Raw genomic sequence first — 21,865 nt, 5'->3', positions numbered from 1 at the left:
TGGGTAGGATCAGATCTCTGTTCCTGTGATTTCAGCTCCTCAGCATAGAATCATTACGTTTGAAAATAAATCTTACTGCCATGTTAAGCAAAATAGAAATAAAACCAGCTTTCCCTCCCCATAACAAAGTGATGAATGTATAACCACAGCTTTACTTGCAGCTTTACTTCTTCCCATTGCCATATGTGAGCTACTGTGTCCTATATGGACATCCCTGTTGAGTAAAATTGATATGTGCTTTTTCCCTCCACTTATTTTTCCTTTGAAAAACAAGAAGACTCAATCTGAAGGTGATGTTAACATGCGATTATATGTGCAGTGACAATGCTCAGCCTGCCTTTGGCTGCCTGCGACAGGGCATAACTTTCTCATCTCATCCAAGAAAAATGCTGCTGGAATCAAGAGCCTGGACTAACTTAATGACTATGTCAGTCCTTTTCTCAGAGTACATATACTGGACTACAGATACCATATGCAAACTGCTTCCAAAGATTAACAACAGTTCCTTACACCTCACGGTCCTAATGCAGAAATATGCGTGAGGAGCTGAGGGCAGACAGATGGTTTTACCCCTCATCTTGATGCCTACGAAGCAAAACGTCTTGTGCTTCCAGCGCTGTTTCGACAACCCTGCTGTATACATTTTACAACACCTACTGGTTCCTGCAAAGCAAAATGTGTTGTGCCACTGGCTGTGTTTCAACGACCTTCCCCTAGAAAAACCGCAGCAAGAGCTGGCCATCTAGTGGAATAACAATTGCTGCACGCGGTGGACTCTGGCCAAGCAAACATGACGAACGAGCATATGATGTGTCAACGCAATGAGAACGTACCAGTAATAATTGCTGGAGCCTTTTGAATTGGCAGAGCCTCAAATTCATGGAGGCAGTAGCTCACCTGGTAGCACTATTCCACAGAACATCAAGTTTCTTTTTCGAAGTGCATTCTTTTTAATCTTGTTTTTATCTTTATTTCTTGAAATGGAATGTTTTATTGTTCCACCCCTATATACAACATAGGAACAGATTATCTACACACCAATTTCTGTGTTCCTTGTTGGTTTTGAATTTCCAGTTGGTATTTTTCTTTGAATTCAGACAACTGGTAAATACCTCACTGATTACAGAAAGTGTATTAATTAATTCAGGTGAATTTTGAAAGTTACACTCAGCAGCACCATAACAGTTTATAATGGAAATCTACAGACTTTTGATATATCTTGGCATGATTTAACTTTCAGGAAAAGGAACAATGGTCTGTTTCATGTTAATGAAAGCAAGCTTAAAATCTGGGAAGAACATCTGGAACTTGAAAAGATTTGCAATGAACAGAATAGCATAAAAATAGTAATCCTGTTCCTATCCTCAGTGTACACCAAAGTGCAGTAAATAAGACATTGTTCTGATTGCTAGTGCAAACTGAAAGAAAACTATTTATATATTATTCTAGCTGAAGAATATAAACTGTGTTTAAAAAGGAGACATAGGAATGTAGTTTCTTTAACTTTCAAGTTAATTGACTCTTTTCTACTATGAACAATGATGTTAGAGAGGATTCAATGATATTTTGGTTCAAGGATTAGAAAATTAAAACATAAATCTCATCTGGTCTTATGAAGTGGCTTGGTTCTTCATGAAATATGGAAAAAGTTGGAGACATTTCTGTCTAATTTAAAAAAAAAATCAAGCAACAATTTCTTTCATTTTCAGTAACAAAATATCGAGGCCAGAGAAAAGAGGTACTTTCAGTAAAGAATTATAACCTTGACTGTATGTAGAAGCTCCTTCAAGTGTGATAAAATGATTTCTGGCAGACTACATAGATAAATCTCTATAAAACTCAGTCTCATAGAAAGTTTTCATGAATTATATTAAACTTTTAGGACATACCTCTCAGCTTCATGAAAGAGAAAACCAAGTCTCAATATATCTTCTATTGACTTGTGAAATACAGTGTAAAATTAAACCTTAGCACAGTTATTTTGTTTTTACTCACTGCAAGCATCATGACCTTTATTAAAAACTGAAGCATTGGCTCTTTAATCTGTATCTGAAAAGGCAAGTGCTCATAAAATGCAATTTAAAATAGTATTTATATCTCCATTAACTCTATCTAATTTCTCTGACCATAATAAAATTCACCCTTATCTATCAATAGCAGAGCCCAAACACTAATCTAAAGGAGTTGTTCAGAAAGTCTTTGGAAAGGATTACATTTTGTTCCAATTCCCTCTTCTTGTTTCTTTGGAGCCTAGAATATCAATTGGCCCATGAAGTTGTGTTTTTTTTAAATTTTATTTCTGTCTTCCCTTAAACAAAAGAAATTATAGCACTTGGTTTTGTTTCTGTTAATCCACTCATTTTATGCTGAAATGTCTGTTTTTACAGCCTAAGCAGTAATTCATTTTCGTCCATTGCATTAGTCAGGTATTCATTGTCCATCGCATTACCCATGATTACCTGTTTGCAGTTCTGTATCAAAAAATTCAGCACCTTTTTTGGCTTTCCAATCATGAGAAGTACCTGAATACTACTCTATCAATACCTGTATTTTCTTTCTTCTCACTATCTGTTTTTTGTTTGGTTGATTTGTTTGGTTGGTTTGTTTTGTTTTTTGGTTTTTTCATCACAGATATTCCTTTATCCATTCCTATATCTTAGTCTATCAGATTTTTTCTAACAAGGTGTGGAAATTAAACCAGTTTCTTTTGATCTTTTTCCATCACTTCTAAGTTTGAAACTCTGATTATCAGCCATAAAAGCCTTAGTGTCAGAAGGCAATTTTCCCAGATAGTCAGATGGAATCCAGCCTTGGAAAATGCTCTCTTTTAGCAAATGCATCCCACTGGCTAAGTATTCCCATTGCTAGTAAAATTCATTATTAACAAACAAACCATGAACTCACAAGTTTTGCATTTGAAAAAAAAAATCCTTCATATAACAAGAAAGGTGTTTTGATCAATAATTTCAACAGATCTTTGTTTTTTTTCTATCTCAGTTCATCTCTGGTCTGTCATTGCCATTACCCATGTCAACCAAAACCTGCCCCGGAAGTCTGCAGTAGTTATTTTGGAAGACCTGGTTATTTTAAATTTAGATAGAGAAGGAGAAAGGGAGGTTGGATTCTATTTCTTGTGTTTTATAAAGCTCTGGGTTCCTGCTGAAGTCTTTCATGTTGAATCACCTCTATTTCAGAATGCTCATTCAGGTCATGTCCAAGAAACACAGGAGACGATGTTGAAGCGCCGTAGTGACTATACAACCTTTCTTAGAGGAGTGTTTTTTAATTATGAAATGACCCCATAAGTGAAAAATACATTTTTTTGTTTCAACTAGCAGATCACAAAGCAAAGCACAAGATGTAGAAAAAGGGGGACATGAGAGCCTTAACAGCTGTCACTTTCTGAAAACAAAAGTGGGTTAGCTCAGTGTCACCAAAAGGTGAAGAGAAGTTGACGAAGCCTTAGCTTGGAACGCAAGAGCTGAAAACAGGGGTGAGTAGGGCACCCCTGGCAGTTCTGGAACACTGAACCTAAACTAGATTTCTTTAAAATGGACAGAGATACATGCTATATGCAGGAGTCACTGAATTAGGCCCACGATGCTTGCGCTCAGAAGAGTAATGTCCTTAAAAGCTCATTCGTTTCAGATTTACTATAGTGTCTTTCCACCAATTTCAATGAAGCAATTTTCGATCAGCAATAAACTATAACCACTTTATGTTAATACAGATTTGACTAGCTAGCTTTCAGGATCTCTCTGCTTCTAGGAAGGACTAAAACACTTCTATTTTCTTTCCTTAGGCATCCTTTCAAATCTAATTCATATCTGACAAATGAGACAAGAAATCAATAGTATGTAGTATATACTGTATAACGACTTGGGAAGTTCTTAAAATAGCTGTGCTTGCTTCAGAATAGGTATTCAGTGTTCAGTATACAATTATTTGGCACTGTTACACCTGGCCAAGTTCCCCTGAAAAGGTGGTTCTGTACAACAGCAGAAACAGCAGACCAAACGGAATGAATCTGTACGCTCGTGTTATTTTTAATCTGCCTCACATAATATGCAGTCAGCCACAAATCAGGTTTTATTTTGTCCTTTCCCATCATATTTAGGAAAACACAAATGGAACAATATTGAAAGCTGGAGTTATTCAACTCCTTCAAATATAAGGATTATATACTGTGTGTGTACTGTATGCTGCACTCTTTTCCCACATCAATGCCCTTAAGGAGATTTTAGTGTCAAGACAGCGGTTTGAGTTTCTCAGGTTTTCACGGGCTTTCTTACCTCTGCCTCGGCATGCGGATCAGTGGCTGTTTATGGCACCTCTTACTGAGGCCAAAGAGCTTGTGGACAGTTTTCTGTGCCTTGAGGAAGAGTTGCTTCATGCTGTTTTCTAGTTGCTCATAGCGACGCTGAAAATTAGAATCCATTGTCCACAAATGCATTACAGTAGATGTGTTCAGGAAATAATTCATGGGCAGCCTTTTCATAAATAGTTTGAATTCATCTGAAAAAAAAAAGAAATTAATAGACTTTAATTATGTAGTTATGGCTATTGTTACAGGAAAAATTAACTTCTAATTTGTTTTTTCTCGATCTTCTGATTTTTTTAACTTGAACTTTTGCAGTTTTAGAATTGAAGATTTTAACTCTTTCAAAGTAGAAAAGTAACTAGTGATAATATTAGAATAAAACCAGCAAAAATCAGTATTTATTTATTTATTAAATTAATGTTAAAAAGAAATACAAGTGTTATTATTATTTCTCAACCTGGAGAATATACAGATTAAATAAGAATCAGAGTTTCTTACCTGCAAATCTAGGATCTGAAAGTAAACAGATATTTAAAGATCAATGTATGTTGATTCATTTGGAAAAACTGTCATTAAAGGAGTGTATTCCAATACTTAGGAAATGCAAGTAAATGTGATTTTACAAGCCAGCTTTCTTTAAGACATGCTATTTCACCTGAGACAAGTCATTAAGGGTCAGACTTTCCAGAGTATTTAGGATTGACACGGAGCCTTTCAAAGCATTTTACGGTACTTTGGTACTTCAAAACTGTCTCTCATAACGTCTTTTTGTCTCATGTCCCCACCTCTAAAGTGATAAAAAGGACTTTTTAAAATCACAGGATCACCGTTGTTGTGAACATCCTATGCTTGGTGGTTTGTTCTGGTAGTGCAGTCCACATAATATATGTAGACTGAATCTTATTAACAGAATTTTATTAGCAAGTGAGTCTATTTTCGTAAGTAGCATTATTTACAAGTTGCTTTATAAATTTTGAACCTAAATAAATTTCCCTTTATAAGGGCTATAATTACGGGAGGTGGGGGGGGAAGAGAAAATTAGTAGTACACTTGAATGTACATGTTTATCCTTTTCCTTTCTTGTTTCCATGTCTCAGTATGTTTTCCTGCCTGCTGCCATCCTCCCACCCTTCACAACTGATTTTTTCTTTCAGCTTGTTCCTGCAGTAAAGTCACTTCTCCCACTGTTTGGCTTGCACCCTGCCAGATGCTCCTTTTGGGTTGTCTGCACTTCAGGAGGCTATGGGAATGCAATGTTCCAACTAACTCGAGTAGCTTCCTGCTTAAAACTAGAGTTAATCATAATATTTAACATTGCTATAATTTTAGATTTAGATTGGGAGAGGATTGTTTGGGGAAAATGTCTGCTCACATGAAAGAATACTCCATTACCAGCATTGTTTGCAAGTCTTCTGACTTTAGCTTTAGCTTCAGTTTAGCTTTCTTAACAAGGTTTTTATACAAAACAAACAAACAAACAAACAAAAAACCAAAACCAAAACCAAAAAAAAAAAAAAAGGAAAAACGGATGGAGAGAAAGAGAAAATATAATTTCTAAATGAGCTACAGTGACTCCCATCCACATCCTGAGGGACACTGGGCCATGATGCAACTGAACAGCCAGATTTTGGCACAGTATTTCTGTGATGGATTAAGATTCACCAGAAGACAAAAGGCATTGAAAGGTCTTCTGGAAGGTAAAAAAATGAAAGGCAAGGGGCAAAGATGATGATTTTATAGTTCACAAAGTGGTTTTAATAATGCATCTGGGAGCTATTTCCAATGTGTTATTAATTTTCTCCTCACACCTTCCTCTTTGAGTATTAGTTGCCCTTGGTCCTTGCCTTGAGGACAGCAGTGCTGCCCCTCTCCTGTCCCTGGGTACAAACCAAGAGACCAAGGAAAGGAACTGTTTCTTTATTCTATCAAGTATTCAGAGCCTCTTATCCTTTGCTTTTCCCTAATTTTGTCTAAGAAGTTGGTTCTTATCCTCAGTCCAAAAGAGTAAGTGCCTGGGTTTGTAGCTTAGCAATTGGAATTAATCGAAGTGTTTGATAAATTCTGCATCACCAGATGAGCATGTCTGTGAGTCTTATTACAGTTTTGGGAAAACCATTTCCCTGTTTTCCCCTGCCCAAGTGACAATTACACCTGAATTTCCTCATGCTACACTTCCCGGTCCTCACTTCCCTTCAAGGCCTGCACAGATGCTATGGGAGAGAGAGTTATGTCTGACTTGTCTTTGCAAATTTAACAAAGTGGTAGTAAAACAAAACAACAAACAAACAAAAAGAATAGAAAATAAGGTTAACTGAACTGTTACAAATGTCCTTTAGCAAAGTGCAGATCTTCAGTTTGGAGAAATTGGCCAAGATCTACTACTTCAGAGGAAGGATCAGATCCAAAAGCCACATTCCTGACTACTTGTTTTAATTGCTAACTTCTCATTTCTCTTCTGCTCTTCTGAGACCCTGGTTTATTTACCTAAATTCAGTTTCATTAAGCCAAAAATAAACCCAAATCCCTGAGGAGAGAGATACTCTGAATATGCCTTTTCAGTTTTCATATTGCTTTAATAACTTGTTTAAGAAACATCGTCAATTTGCTGTCCTTTGTACGATGGCGATAAGCTCTGCAGCTACCAACTAATCGGATGCCGTGTTCAGAGGTGATAAGGAGGGTTTACACTCCTTAACTTGCAATGCAAAAACATTTCCAATAAGAAAATGCTTCTTTTTTTTCCCTGTAATAAACATCATTTTTGACTATCCCTGTGCCCTATATGATCATGCTAATGAGCACCACAATGCAGATAAAAGAGAGACAGATAAAACGAGCGTGGTTACATAGTGCTTTCTGGAAAAAAAAAAAAAAAAAGGAGAAGATAATGCGCTCATATCTTAAACAGACACATTTCATGATCTGTGAAACGACAACATGAACTCCTATCACTGAGAGATGATTAAACTATTACACTCTAATCAACACATTGTACCAGCCATTCCTGAAGATTGACAGCCAGTATTTCAATGCTTGGGGCCATAGAAATTGATACTTTTAAAACATGATACTTGACACCACATATGATATGATTTCAGCACTTTTGCATTTATTTTCACATGGGTAGCACATGCAATACCATTTTTTTCATATCGTTAACTAATTGCAAATAATAAGGAAAAATGTAGAACATTACATGCAGCAGTTGATCAACAAAGTTTATTTAACTTTCATTTTATAGCTGGCCATGTCTGTTTTTCTCTTCTCCCTTTCTGCAAGGTAAATCTTCCTTGTATTTAAGGTGCCTAGGGATTGAAATGGCACACCACATTTCAGTGGCAAAGAATAAATGAAAACTATCACAATGTGAGCAAACATTATTGCTGAAATCAAATGAATACCAGATATACTTAAGCTATGAGAAATGCCTAAAGCTCGTTAGCTTGTAACTGGGAATCTCAGTGTTATTTAGTATCAGAGAGGGGCTCAGTGCTGAACACAATGATTTGCATTCTGCATATAGATCAGAAAAATGCAGTAACCCTCACTGAAGTATGTGACAATGTTCTGCTACAAGGAAAAAAGGTGTCTACGCTGTGTTGGAAAAGAACAGGATTTCTCTGCTATGAATATTTCACATGTGCCTAATATTTTGAATCATAAGATCTGTACAAGACCATCACATCGAGAAGATGACGGCACGCTTCCACGTTCATTTTAAGAGTTCGCTTTATAAATGATCCCATGGTTTCAGCTGAGCTGAGTGATTTTTGGAACCTTCCCAGGCTATCAAAGTATCTTCTCCTAGCTTGTTTCTTAAGATCACTTTTGGAGGCTCTTTGGAAACCTCTGGGAAATCAACAGATTTATGCCAGCTTGGGAATTTGGAAAACCAGGTTAGTAGTGGTACCACAGGCTGACATCTGACTGTATAATGTAATGCTGGTAATAGTAACATGCAACATAATACCACTGCATTTTCTTCTCCTGTTTTCTTTAGATTAAACAGAGCAAGTCCATGACTAAGCATTCAAACTCTTGTTCCTGAATTTTTCTTTTAAATGATATAGCCACAGGTAGGCACAGAGATTATTTCTAGTCTGTGGGGGTTACAATCAGAGTGATTTCCCCCTCACAGCCCAAGACACGCTCTGTGTAAAGGCAGAGAACAATCTCAGTGCCTGCAGTCAGGGTAACACAAGCAGGAGGATAAAACAATAGCTCCTTTAAGCCACAGCTTGTGTCTAGGCAGGTCTCAGTAATGTACTTTATAGAAGGTCAAAATTCCTGAGTCCCCTTCTAAATAGGAAAAACCAAATTTGGCACGGACTTTTACCAAGGAAAAAAATTGTTTGTTTGTTCGTTTGTTTTAATGTTGGCTCTGTATTATGCCTGAGATGAATGACAGCATACTTGTACACATGAAGAAGTTAAGCTGGGGGCACAATCTACATGCAGTTTGGGAGAAGGTAAAGCAAAACAGTTTGACAAATACCTCCATTTGGGGATATGTTAAGAAAGAAATTGTTTCACAAGAAAGTAAACTAAAAGAAATTTCAGCCATCTTCTTTCAGCCTCTAGAAATTACTGTTCTGGGGAGCTGACCTTCCATCATGTTTTATTCTGTCATTTAATTGAATGTCACATTCCGATGAGCTAAATGAAATGAAATAATTTAATCTTATGACATCAAAACTTTTAGTACTGGAAATTACAATGTAATGATTCAGTAAATATATAACCTCGTCTAATTGTGGATTATATAGTTAACCTAAACTTTTTTTTTTTTACCAACATCCAAATGTAGAAAAGCCATAATATTTTCTGAGCAAAAGCAGCCTGACAATAACTGAAAAAGTATTTTGCCTGGTCAATTTAAGAGTCCTTTATTGACTGAAACACATTATTGAGAATAGGCTTATATACAGTCCATGTATTTTCTAAAATCAATGAGATTTTGGACTGTAGCAGTTTTTCCATTTAATGAAGCTTAGTAAAACTATGTCTGTCAGAGAAAACCACTTTTTACATCATATTATCATGTCAAAATCTACCATTAGACAGCAACTGAAATGGGCTATTTTGTCTTTTCTCTAAATGATGCTTCAATGAAACATTTTTCTTCCCTATTTATCTAAGAATAATAACAAAAAATCTTTGGCAAACTTTGTAGTGGATAAAATTATGTATGTTCATTAGTTTGATTGACAGCATTTGTGACACTTCAGCATTGTCTGCAAAGTCTACGCATCTGTCATTTGTACATACGTCCTCTTTTTCTATCAAGCTCGTTAACTTGCCCTAAAGGTTTTAAAATTCTTCCATCACAGCCTAGAAGTGTATATCTCATGTAAAAACTGTTCTGCTTTGACTAGAACAAAATGTTACAGTGGGTTCAAGGCAAATCAACAAAAATTGACCAGTATTTAACAAGTAGGAGTGTGGTACTATATGTCTGAAAAATAAATTATATAGTCTGACATGCTAGTCCAAATGAGAACAATTCATAGAGTTTCAAAATTAGCTGAATTCATGTTCTACGTTGTATTTAATCTTTTCTCATTCTTATAATGAGAATTACTTGCACATGACCACTATTTGTAGACCACTACTACTTCAGTAAGCTATCTCCCTTCTTAAACCATACTGATAGGATCAGAAGTTAATTCAAGCTTGATGTGACCTTGGGCTCCAAGCAGGTCATCTCTGTCATCAGCTCAGGTTTCTCAGGGTTTGGTCTGGCTGGGTCTCGGAAACTGCAGCAGATGGAGGCAGCACAATCTCTCTGGGTAACCAAGACTCTGATGTTTGCTGGAAGGACTACTCAGCCAGCCAGCCTCAGTCTAGGAGGTTCCTCCAGTGCATTGATGATAACTTTCTGATGCAAATGCTGGATCTCATCCTCGCTAACAAAGAGGGTCTGGTTGGAGCAGTAAAGGTGTAGGGCTGCCTTGGTTGCGGCGACCATGAAATGGTGAAGTTCAGGATCTCGTGTGGTGGGAGCAGAATAGCAAGCAGAATTGCAACCCTGGGCTTCAGCAGGGCCAACGTTGGCCTTTTCAAACAATTGCTAGTGGAAATCCCATGGGCAAGGCTGCTTGAAGGTAAAGGGGCCCGAGATAGTTGGTAAACATTCAGGCACTGCTTCTACCAAACTCAAGATCAGAGCATCCCGACACGCAGGAAGTCAAGGAAGGGAGCCAGGAGACCTGCGTGGTTAAACAGGGAACTGCTGGGTAAGCTCAAGTGGAAGAGGAGAGTTTACAGATCATGGAAGGAGGGGCTGGCCACTTGGGAAGAATATAAGTCTGTTGTTAGAGGATATAGGGAGGCAACTAGGGAAGCTAAGGCCTCCTTAGAGTTAAACCTGGCGAGAGGAGTCAAGGACAACAGAAAGAGCTTCTTCAAATACATGGCAGATAAAACTAACACCAGAGGCAATGTAGGCCCACTGATGAATGGGGTGGGTGCCCTGGTGACAGAAGATACAGAGAAGGCAGAATTACTGAATGCCTTCTTTGTCTCTGTCTACTCTGCTGGAGGCTGTCCTGAGGAGCCCCGTACCCCTGAGGCCCCAGAGGAAGGCAGGGCAATGGAGGAGTTTACCTTGGTTGATGAGGACTGGGTTAGGGAGCAATTAAGCAATCTGGACATCCATAAATCCATGGGTCCAGATGGGATGCACCCGCAGGTGCTGAGGGAGCTGGCTGAGGTCATTGCTGGACCACTCTCCATGATCTTTGCCAAGTCTTGGGAAATGGGAGAGGTGCCTGAGGACTGGAGGAAAGCAAATGTCACTCTGGTCTTCAAAAAGGGCCAGAAGGGGGACCCAGGTAACTACAGACCGGTCAGCCACACCTCCATCCCAGGGAAGGTGATGGAACACCTTATCCTTGGTGCCATCTTAAGGCATATCAAGGATAAGAGGGTCATTAGGGGCAGTCAACATGGCTTCACCAAGGGGAAGTCGTGTTTGATCAACCTCATAGCCTTTTATGAAGACATAACAAAGTGGACTGATGATAGCAGAGCGGTGAATGTGGTCTACCTTGACTTCAGTGAAGCATTTGACACCGTCTCCCACAGCATCCTCACGGCTGAACTGAGGAAGTGTGGGCTGGATGATCGGGTAGTGAGGTGGACTGCAAACTGGCTGAAGGAGAGAAGCCAGAGAGTCGTGGTCAATGGGGCGGAGTCTGGTTGGAGGCCTGTATCTAGTGGAGTGCCTCAAGGGTCAGTTCCAGGGCCAGTATTATTCAATATATTCATCAATGACTTGGATGAGGAAATAGAGTGACTGTCAGCAAGTTTGCTGATGACACCAAGCTGGGAGGAGTGGCTGACACACCAGAGGGCTGTGCTGCCATCCAGCGAGATCTGGACAGGCTAGAGAGTTGGGCAAGGAAAAATTTAATGAAATATAACAAGGGAAAGTGTAGAGTCTTACATCTGGGCAGGAACAACCCCAGGTTCCAGTATAGGTTGGGGAATGACCTGTTAGAGAGCAGTGTAGGGGAAAGGGACCTGGGGGTCCTGGTGGACAGCAGGATGACCATGAGCCAGCACTGTGCCCTTGTGGCCAAGAAGGCCAATGGCATCCTGGGGTGTATTAGAAGGGGGGTGGTCAGTAGGTCGAGAGAGGTTCTCCTTCCCCTCTACTCTGCCCTGGTGAGACCTCATCTGGAATATTGTGTCCAGTTCTGGGCCCCTCAGTTCCAGAAGGACAGGGAACTGCTGGAGAGAGTTCAGCGCAGGGCAACAAAGATGATTAAGGGAGTGGAGCATCTCCCTTATGAGGAAAGGCTGAGGGAGCTGGGGCTCTTGAGCTTGGAGAAGAGGAGACTGAAGGGTGACCTCATTAGCCTTTATAAATATATAAAGGGTGAGTGTCACGAGGATGGAGCCAGGCTCTTCTTGGTGAAAACCAACAGTAAGACAAGGGGTAATGCGTTCAAGCTGGAACACAAGAGGTTCCACTTAAATATGAGAAGAGACTTCTTCTCAGTGAGGGGAACAGAACACTGGAACAGGCTGCCCAGGGAGGTTGTGGAGTCTCCTTCTCTGGAGACATTCAAAACCCGCCTGGACGCCTTCCTGTGTAACCTCATCTAGGTGTTCCTGCTCCGGCAGGGGGTTAGGACTAGATGATCTTTTGAGGTCCCTTCCAATCCCTGACATTCTGTGATTCTGTGATTCAAATGGCTGGATATGTTTACTGTTCAATAAAGTGTTGCCTCAATATTGTGTAGATATTATTAAAGAGATTTTTAAAAGATACATGTTTTTTAAAATATCACACCATGATTCTAAAGCTTGGAGAAAACAAAGTACTAAAATGAACATATATTTGTTTTTACGTTGCAATGAATTTTAGTTGTTCATGATGCATTACTTAATTTGTCAAAGAAGTAACAGCTGTGTTCCAAGAAATAGGTTTGAAAATAATCCAATTGAAGGAAGCACAAGACTGCAGCTTGAAACAGCCTTGTTTCTTCACAGAAAAGATAATAAAGCTGAATTTTCCTCCCCCCACCTAGGCTAGATCATTCCATTCTCTCTGTAATTAAAATATTTGCTTCTCCAAAGCAAATAAACTCCCCTTTAAAGTTTCTGAAGGACAAAGGCAGGGAAAGAAAGGTATGTGCTCTGGAAGATACAGACTGCATATGGAAGAAGAGAGAAGCTCAACACCTAATATTGGACAGGCTAGTGGAACTGGTACAATCTATCTGCTTTGTAAGCCTCAGGGGAAGCAAATTTTTATGATTCTAGCAGTGACGTAGGTTTGGGCTTTTTTTTTTCTGCTGATTTTTTTTTTTTTGAAGTGAGGAATGCTGCAGGGATAGCTCCTCTAAACCCTTGGCTTTGCCAGGAGGAATGAACTGGGCTGAATATCAGCACAGGTCATGGTGGAATTGGTTGGGAACACAGATTCCCTGATCCTTCGTTAATGTGCAGTTTCTGAGAAACCTTATGCAAATGATACAATACAACTGATTTTACATATATGTCACATATATTTAGATATATAGACGTGTATATATATATGTGTTATATATATAGTTAACGCAAGTAATATGAACCTATTATAGGAACAGGAAACCACAAATACTCCCCTCACAAGCCTTGAGACTCTCTTGATGCCTAGATAAAGAGGAAGAATATTGCAGAGGCAACAATAGTAGCAAAGGTAGAACATCATCCTGCAAATCACAGATTCAGTCTGAAATTTTAGTAGGCAGGAGATAATATCTTTCCCTAGACCCTGGTGCAAGCTGAAAGGACTCACATTTTCTATAATCAAGAAATGGCTTGTTTCTTATTCTCAGTCAAAATATGGCCTTGACAGCAAGTTCACTTTTCAGAAACCAAAAAGCGAGACTCCAACAGCCGTATCTGTAAATGCCAACATTTGAAGGACATTCCCTTCCTTCTGTCAGTTTTTCTTTCGGGTGTGATTTTGGTTCATTACTCTTTTAAAAGCATTTGTATTGCTACCCTTCAAATAGATGTCCCTTGGAATTCATTGTAAACTTTCAAGAAAAATTTCTCAAAAATTTGTCTGTGAGTTATTTCGGATTTTTTTTTTGTACACATTTTGATCATTTCAACATGGTTTAGAAGTATTCCTGCAGCACGGATGTTCAAATTTCTATCTAGTGCTAGTTATTATCTTTCTATAGCAGTATGTGTAGATTTAGACACAAGGTCTGTCACCCCAGAAGTTGCCTTATTTGTTCTTGGTCATGCTGGTATCTCCTGTGCTTTGAACACTGGATCAGGGAAATAAACACGTAATGTGTCACAGAAGGATAGTTCAGAGAAGACAATGAGTGAAACGGAAAAGTGTTCTTAGAAAACACACTGAAGTAAATAACCACTGTTAAGCTGTTGCAAGAGAAGATTTAGGAAGCCATGAATCAGAACAGACAACACTGCCCTAGAAGAGAGGCCACAGAGTGACATCCCTCTTAATAAAGAAAGTCCAAAGCTGCCAAGGCAGGTTGGAATTCCACCAAGAATGAGGTTTTTTGTCACCAGCTTTGAAGGGAATTACATTATGTCCTGTACATGGTGGACATAAGTAGAATAATATTAGATCAAGCCTTCTGCTCCTCCTCTTATTACAATGTCATCAGAATGTTTAAAGTGTCTGAGAATGCAATGCCGTGTAAAACTTTAATAAGTTGATTTGCCAGGTGCTGCTTTACCAGGAGTCATTTAATGCTTTTAGCTAAGAAAAAGAGGCGATTATATTGACAGGACCCAATTGGCTGTATCTTCATTTTTGGAGTAGGAGATGAACAATTTTGACATTGACTCTCTGAAGAAATTATGCACATACCACCTGTTCATTTTATTAAAACAGTGACACCTCCGCAGGGGTGGGAGAGGTGGGGAGGGGAGCATTGGTCACAGAAGGGATGACAGCTTGGTGTGTCTGTTCATGCTATTGATTAAATTTCCTGACAACCACAAAGGGAAGTTAATTACTGGGAGGCAAATTAACACCCTTGCAAGATAATAGAGAAAACAATAATTATATTAAGAACTCAGGGGGCTAAGTTTTCTTGGCCTTGAGCCTGAAGCTGTAAGCACTGTTTTAAAGAAAACCACCGCTCTACTGCTCAGGGGCAAATGGTTTGAACCATATTGATTGAAGTCTTTATTCTCAGTGATTAAAAAGCACCTTCAACCGCCAGCGAGTCTGTTCAGACTTTTCACAAGGAGTCATTCAATTAAGATTTCAAATGAGACTCACTTTGCATCGCAATCGGTCTGTTTTGGTCAAGAGAGGGACAGCCTGTGCTACCTGCATGACCTGAGCAATCACGCCTTGTGTCCCCAGCACAGCGAGATGGGCAGGACCCTCTGATGAGCGCATTCTCTCATCCCGCTGAAGCAAAGAAAACAGAGCTTGTTAGAGAGCAAGGTTAAATGTGTGGATTTCATAAATGGAAGAAATCCTCCAGTGTTCAGTTTTAATTCCAGATTTCATTTTTAAGCTTATGCTACATGCATTTGCACTGAAGCACAGTAACTGGAAGAGCACCAACATGTCACCAGACCAGTAAGAGAGAACTTCTAGTGGAAATAGCCTTCATGGCAAATGGCAATGTGGGACTCTACATTTTATTCTGTTTGTGACGCCACATCAAACGTAGTCATCTCGCAATGTTAGTTAAGACTTGGAATCCCAACATAGAGACTGAAAGTCAATCTGGACACTTTTCTTCCCTTATAATTGCAAGAAGTTTCTTCCAATCAGAGTGCACACACAGGAACAGCTATGTTTAAACTGACATTTCCAAATTAAACCTGAAGTTACTTTCTGCCCTTTTAGTCACTTTTAGTAATTTGGAACAGGTGTAAATGAGACATTTGGTACATTAACTATGTTTTAACACATCTATCTTAGAATGCAGAATGTATTTTTAAAAATTTGGTTTTAGTTTTTGTTTTTATCTTATACTAGAAGAATCATAGGGAACCCTACAAAAACCAAGATAATTTTTACCTAGTCATTAAAAGGTAGTCTGAAACTTTTTAAAATAACATCACCGTAGTTTAAAGAAGAGTTATTGAGGGCATTGCTCAGATCTTAGGATTGTCATCACTGCTGGTAACAAGGGCCAGAACCCAGGTTGATGTCCACATTATGCAGTCAATCTGCAGGCTTGGCAGTTAGAAAAAATCGCTTTTTTACTTGTCAGCTAGGTGACTTTGATATGAAGATAGGAAGAGGCAATAAAAAGGAATCCCATGGTGTCCACTTTTGCTAAACTAGTTTTTAGAAGGCAATCACACCAGAGGAATAGCAAAAATTTCTGACTTATTGGAATGATACCCAAAGTTATATTAGATTCCTTTGACGAGAGGAATTGTAAAGGTTAAATATCACAGACTAAATTCAGGCATGCTGTTGTTTGCTGGAGTCATCCATCAGAAAGAATCTGACACAATATAATCACAGCAATATTTTCAAATGCTTGTCTGATGGAGAGGAGGAGAAAGAATGAACCACATGAGGGGTACTAGTTGCATTCTTTAATGCACTGCTGGGAGATATTAATATAATTCATAATTAAGATGATTCTAGAGCTTCAGCTGACAACAGTGTATGAAATGATAAAAAAACTAGTACTTATCTGATGATGAAGACTTCTTTCCCCCAGGTTTCCTGTGTGTTTATCATGTGATCTTGAATATTTGGATTTGTCATTGGCTCTCATCATAATGCATTCTGTCAACCAGACGTCTAAGATTTCTGTCTTCAGCACTGGACAATCTATTTAAATTTATTTATATTATTTAGTTTATTTTTATTTATACTTTAAATTTAATCTATTTAAATCTAATTTAAAGATTTGACTTTACATTTTGTTTAACTGACTTGCTTTATGTCCACTTTATTTAAGCTTTTTTTTTCTTTTTAGCAAATTCATGAAGTCTGATTACTTTGTCTATGTCTGCTATTTTTCAGTTGTTACTCAAATTAACTGAAAGAAACAACCTCAACAGACATATTGCTGTGTGCTCGTCATCTAAGAGTCTCTACATGGAAGAATATTGACTGTAAAATTCTCTTCTCTGAGAAACAGTAAGAAATTTGTGTAGATTTTGAGATAAAATAGGATCACTTGCTTTGGATGTACATATTGACTGTGTGACTGTCATACCCTGTCTCTGACTTTGGAACAATCGTAGAACTGCTCCTTTACAGCTTCTTTACAGCCTCAATAATCATAAATGCAATGCTGCCCATCTGTAACAGATTCATAGGGTTAGCAGAAGGTACAAAGAATTATCCCCTGAGCATCTGCACTTCCTCATTAGTGCCAATTGTGATTTTCAGTTTTTATTTTAGTGTATTTTACCACAGTTTGCAGTCTGGGTGTTGGAAACCACCTTCACTGTGAGAATAGGGCTCTTCAGGAGAACAGTTTTCAGTCTGGATTCAGCACAGAGTGCTGTTCTATAAAGGCACGTAGCAAGACCACAAATGTGGTTAATACTTTGAGAAGTCATGACTCAAACAACTCAGGTGTCTACACAGCAAAACCACCACCAATCCCAAAATGTGAAGTGTGAATTGAACTGTTTTCTGTCTTTTAGTAGTTGTCAATAGTCAAAATATTGCACAAGTTTGCATATGAGTTTCAACTGATTAAGGTCTAGATTAACCTCGAGAGTGAGGGAACACTGATTCTTCACTTTTTCCAAGACCAGCTTTGAGCTTCTGTTGTGCTTGGTTTTAATAAAATGGATTTGCAGATCTGGGAAGTAGATGTGTTTAGTGGAAAGAACTTTTCCTGTTTCAAAGTTTGCATTTTACTGTATGCTTATATTTCATATGGGAAAATATGAACTGAAGGAGAAGGGAGACAGTTCTGAAAGTGCATCACCAAAATATGGTGGTTTTCCACCACTATGACATTTAGAAGATGGAGATATATAAATTCATGACACTGTTAAATGGATAATTCCCTAAATCTCACTGAAGGCTGTGGAACGGTGGAGATGATCAGTCCTATTACTTTCTGTAGATTTTACATAAAAGTAATTACATAAGATGCAAAGGCTGCCCCCCCCAAAAGAATGGGATGCCTGAACTTCCACATCTTCAGCATTACTGATATTTAGTTCAGTAATAAGTTTATCATTTCCTCTATTAGAACCTGCTTTCTTCAACCCTTTAAATCCAGTTCTTTTATACAAGGGATTTGGGGAGCATAATTAATTCAATCATTATAAAGAAATGGAAAAATATAATTGAACTGAGGAGGCAGGACTCTGAAGTCTCAAAAGGAATCTAAGGCAAACAAGAAAACTTGGGTAACTTTCTCTGTAGGGCTATACATTAACTGAGGATTCAGATCTAATTTTTAGGTGAACCTTTCAAAACTGGGGATTTTTTCAGATGGCTTTAAGTCAGTACATGTAAATGGTAACCAATGCTCAATAGCAAGGCATAATGGACTTATTAGGGAATTGTGAAATGCATTAGACATGAAGTCCAAATCCAGTGAATCCAGGGATTTAAGAACAGCAATTGCAACACCAACTGACTTCAGCTTGTACTCTGCAATCAAAATGATGATGGAGGATGGATGCACAGTGAAAAGCAGTTTCAGTAAATATTAATGTGAAATTTAATATCAATTTACTTTGGCTGTATTTATACCACTTTCACTTGCCGTGATACTGAAAGTTACCTTTTGAAATATCTCTATAAGGCAGATACAGAAGTGATTGAAAAATCAAACTCCAGATTTTGAGAACAGAACTTTGTCTTTTCAAGCTGTAGAAGGATACATTTCAAAATATTTACAGGATGACTTTTGATGTGTCATTACATCATGTCTGGTAGCACAAATAGTTTTTGTGTTCAGTGGGCAAAGTTCTTCATGGTCCTTGGTGGCCCTGGCTCTGATCTATTTAACCTGATGCTGAATGTCTAAGCACACAAGTCAAATATATGAAGTTAAAGGCTACAAGTGACTGCAATAAGCATATATTTCAGCACATCACTGAATCTCCTCTAAGTCCAGCTGTGACAGAAAAATTTCTGTCCAATTAGTTGTAGGTGTGCTATTTCCTTCCATGGTATTTTGTATTTAAATCAAATGTTTGAAAGCATAAAGTTTCAATCTCAAATCAATTTTCAAAATATACCTCAAAATATTTGTTGAACAAAGAATCATCCTATGCCTTTCACCATCTTCTATTGTCTGAACAATCCTATAATCCTTCTCCTTGTTTTAGTAACCTTTTTAATTTAGAAAAATTAAATTAAGTTGCAGCACGCTACGAATTTCTTTTCGATACTGCTGAGCAGACAACCTTAAAAGAAAATCACTGTCATTTAAATTGTTTAAATGAAGTGACCAGATTGCTGAAGGTGCTCAGCAGCCACCCACACCAGGATTAAGGTACAGAAAGTGCACAATCATATTCTTATCCTTGCTGTCAGAATCCAGAGCCTGTCGATGTTTTTATGGACCTTCATGCCTTTCATGTGTTTTAGAGCAGTGGATCATAACCTCTGTAAAATGCTAAATTGCCAGTCAGTAGTTGACAGAGTTGGATGTTAGAATTTGCTTTTGTATATTGTGTTGCCAAAAGAGTCACAAAAACTTCCAAAATCAGTGAGTGTAACAAGACAACATATTCACAAACACTACCTTCAACACTGCAGTAACCATAAGCTGTCAAAGTCCTACATGCTTAAAAAAATCGGGAATTTTTTAGGTAAATCTTTTGACACTCTTTACTGTATGAAACTAGTTAGTGCTTGAGTGCTTAGGTCAAAGCTTTTTCCTGACAGGGAAGTATAAAGTTTACTGAGAGGATGATGTAGGAAGAGGAGCAGGACATATGTCTGCTCCTGTTATTAGAGGCAAAGTGGGTGCAGGAAAATTGGCAATATTAAAAGAGCAACACATTGAAAAGGTAGGGCAGGACATAGGCATACTAGTGAAGATTACAGTCCTTTAATCTAACATGAGTGGACTCCATATTCTGGAATCTCAGTGAAATTTAGTCTCTTGTGATAGCAGCAGGTCAGCTAAGCTATCTAGTTGTTCTTTTAGGCTACTAATTCCTGTGAAAAACTAGTTTCATACACATAAAGAAAGGATAAATCAAATGTCGCTTGATTCCATTCGAAGTGATATTTTTAGCCTGTGTGTTAGGTGATAGAAACACAGCTTCTAGGAATGATGTTCTCAGAGAGAACTTTGCTTAGACATTAATTCCGCCCAAGGCCTCAAGAAACTAATGAAATTTGTTAATAAAGGTTGAACTGCTTTAGTATGTCTTTTTCATAAGGAAACAGCTGCTCATTTGCAAGGGTAGTAGCTGAGTCTGGAGGCCACAAGATATGACAAAGAATAAGCAGATGGCTCAGAGTAAACAATTTAAAGCAGCTCTTCTAATTTCTTTGAGAACTTAGTATATAACCTGATATTAAGAGGTTATATGAAGCCCATTGAGCTAATAGTGATCAAGTGTCTACTGCTGGAGGGCAGCTAGAGATATGAAAAACATAGCCAAATTTACTGTGAGATAAATAACAGGTCACACCGTGTGTCTGAGGATGTTTTCCAGTCTCTTCTTGAACACTGTCAGGTTGGGGCTGTGACACCTCCCTGGGGAGCCTGTTCCAGTGTCCAGCACCTCTGGGTGAAGAACCTTTTCCTCATGTCCAGCTGACCCTCCCCTGGCACATCTTCCTGCCGTTCCCTGGGTTCTGTCCCTGTCACAGAGAGAAGAGCTCAGCCCAGCCCCTCCTGCTCCCCTGCTGAAGCTGCAGCCCCATGAGCTCTGCCCTCAGTCTCCTCCAGCTGAACAAACCCAGGGACTTCAGCCGCTCCTCATACGGCTTCCCATCCAAACTCTTCACCATCTTTGTAGCCTCTTCTGGACACTCTCCAGTAGCTTTATCTCCTTTTTACCCTGTGTCCCCAGCCCTGCACACAGTGAATGCTCCAGGTGAGGCCCGAGCAGAGCGGGACAATCCCCTCCCTGCCCGGCTGGCCGTGCTGTGCTGGATGCACCAGGACACGGGGCCCTCTTGGCTGCCAGGGCAAATTGTGTGGCTCAGGTATGATCCCCTCCCTCAGCCTGCTGGCAACACTCCTCCTAATGCAGCCCAGGATACCATCAGCCACGTTCGCCGCAAGGGCGGATTGCTGGCTCATGTTCAAACTGCTGTCCACCAGGACACCCAGGTCGTTTTCCACCAAGCTGCTTTCCAGCTGGGTGGCCCCCATCATGTCCTCGCTCCTGGGGTTTTTCCTCCTCAGGCGCAGGACTTTGGCTTCCCCTTGTTGAACTTCATGAGATTCCTGATGTGGTACATGTTTTCATTTCTCCCAACATTAAGTTGCCTAACATGAGCACTCATTGCAGTTGGACATATATGCATAGAGTGGTCATACTGAATTCACTACCTTTTTGCAGTTGTAATCGTACTGTACATTGCCTTTGACTTTTAACTAGATACGCACATTTTTCTTTTGCGTCTCATGATTTAAAAGGTAATACAGTAATACAAACTGTATAATTTGGAAGAGAGCAGTAGGCTGTAGAGAAAGCAGTCCTCTTGCTTCTTTAATTTTTTTTTTAATTTTTTTTCTGGAAATCCAAATGAATTTCAAAAACACAAACTAAATTTAGCTACCCATTGATTTAAAATGGGGTTTAGGCAGCAAAGATCTGCTATTTATTTATTTCAAAAAATCTGTTCCTTACTTGTTTTATCTTGAACAGACAGAAGGAGAGATAACACCAACAGAAAACAAAGCATCTTAAATAGAATATTACTTCTTCCTCTTTAGGCTAAATTCTGTCAACAGATAATATGCACCACCTCAAGTGAACCCAGTAAGTTTTACAAGTCTGTATCTGAGGTCAAAATTTGCTTCTGGATTCAGAGGACTATTATGTTATATGTAGGGTAAGGAAAGATTTGGAAGGCAGGAAAGTTAGAACATGAATACACATGTATTTACCTTTACTTGAATCTGGGATTCATAGTGT

At 38.8% G+C, this 21,865-nt stretch overlaps 1 protein-coding gene across 2 annotated transcripts in view; it reads right to left on the bottom strand.

Moving 5' to 3' along the window:
* Positions 1-21,865, bottom strand: part of BRINP3 (BMP/retinoic acid inducible neural specific 3) — a 214,415-nt gene that overhangs the window by 31,930 nt on the left and 160,620 nt on the right. For both annotated transcript variants that reach the window (XM_065649078.1, XM_065649079.1), the window contains one exon: positions 4,293-4,515. In XM_065649078.1, coding sequence (XP_065505150.1) covers positions 4,293-4,515 — 223 coding nt within the window. The remainder of the gene's footprint in view (positions 1-4,292; positions 4,516-21,865) is intronic.

The sequence above is a fragment of the Caloenas nicobarica genome, chromosome 20 (genome assembly GCF_036013445.1).
Source record: "Caloenas nicobarica isolate bCalNic1 chromosome 20, bCalNic1.hap1, whole genome shotgun sequence".
NCBI lineage: Eukaryota > Metazoa > Chordata > Aves > Columbiformes > Columbidae > Caloenas > Caloenas nicobarica.
This window is presented reverse-complemented; position numbering and strand designations above follow the sequence as displayed.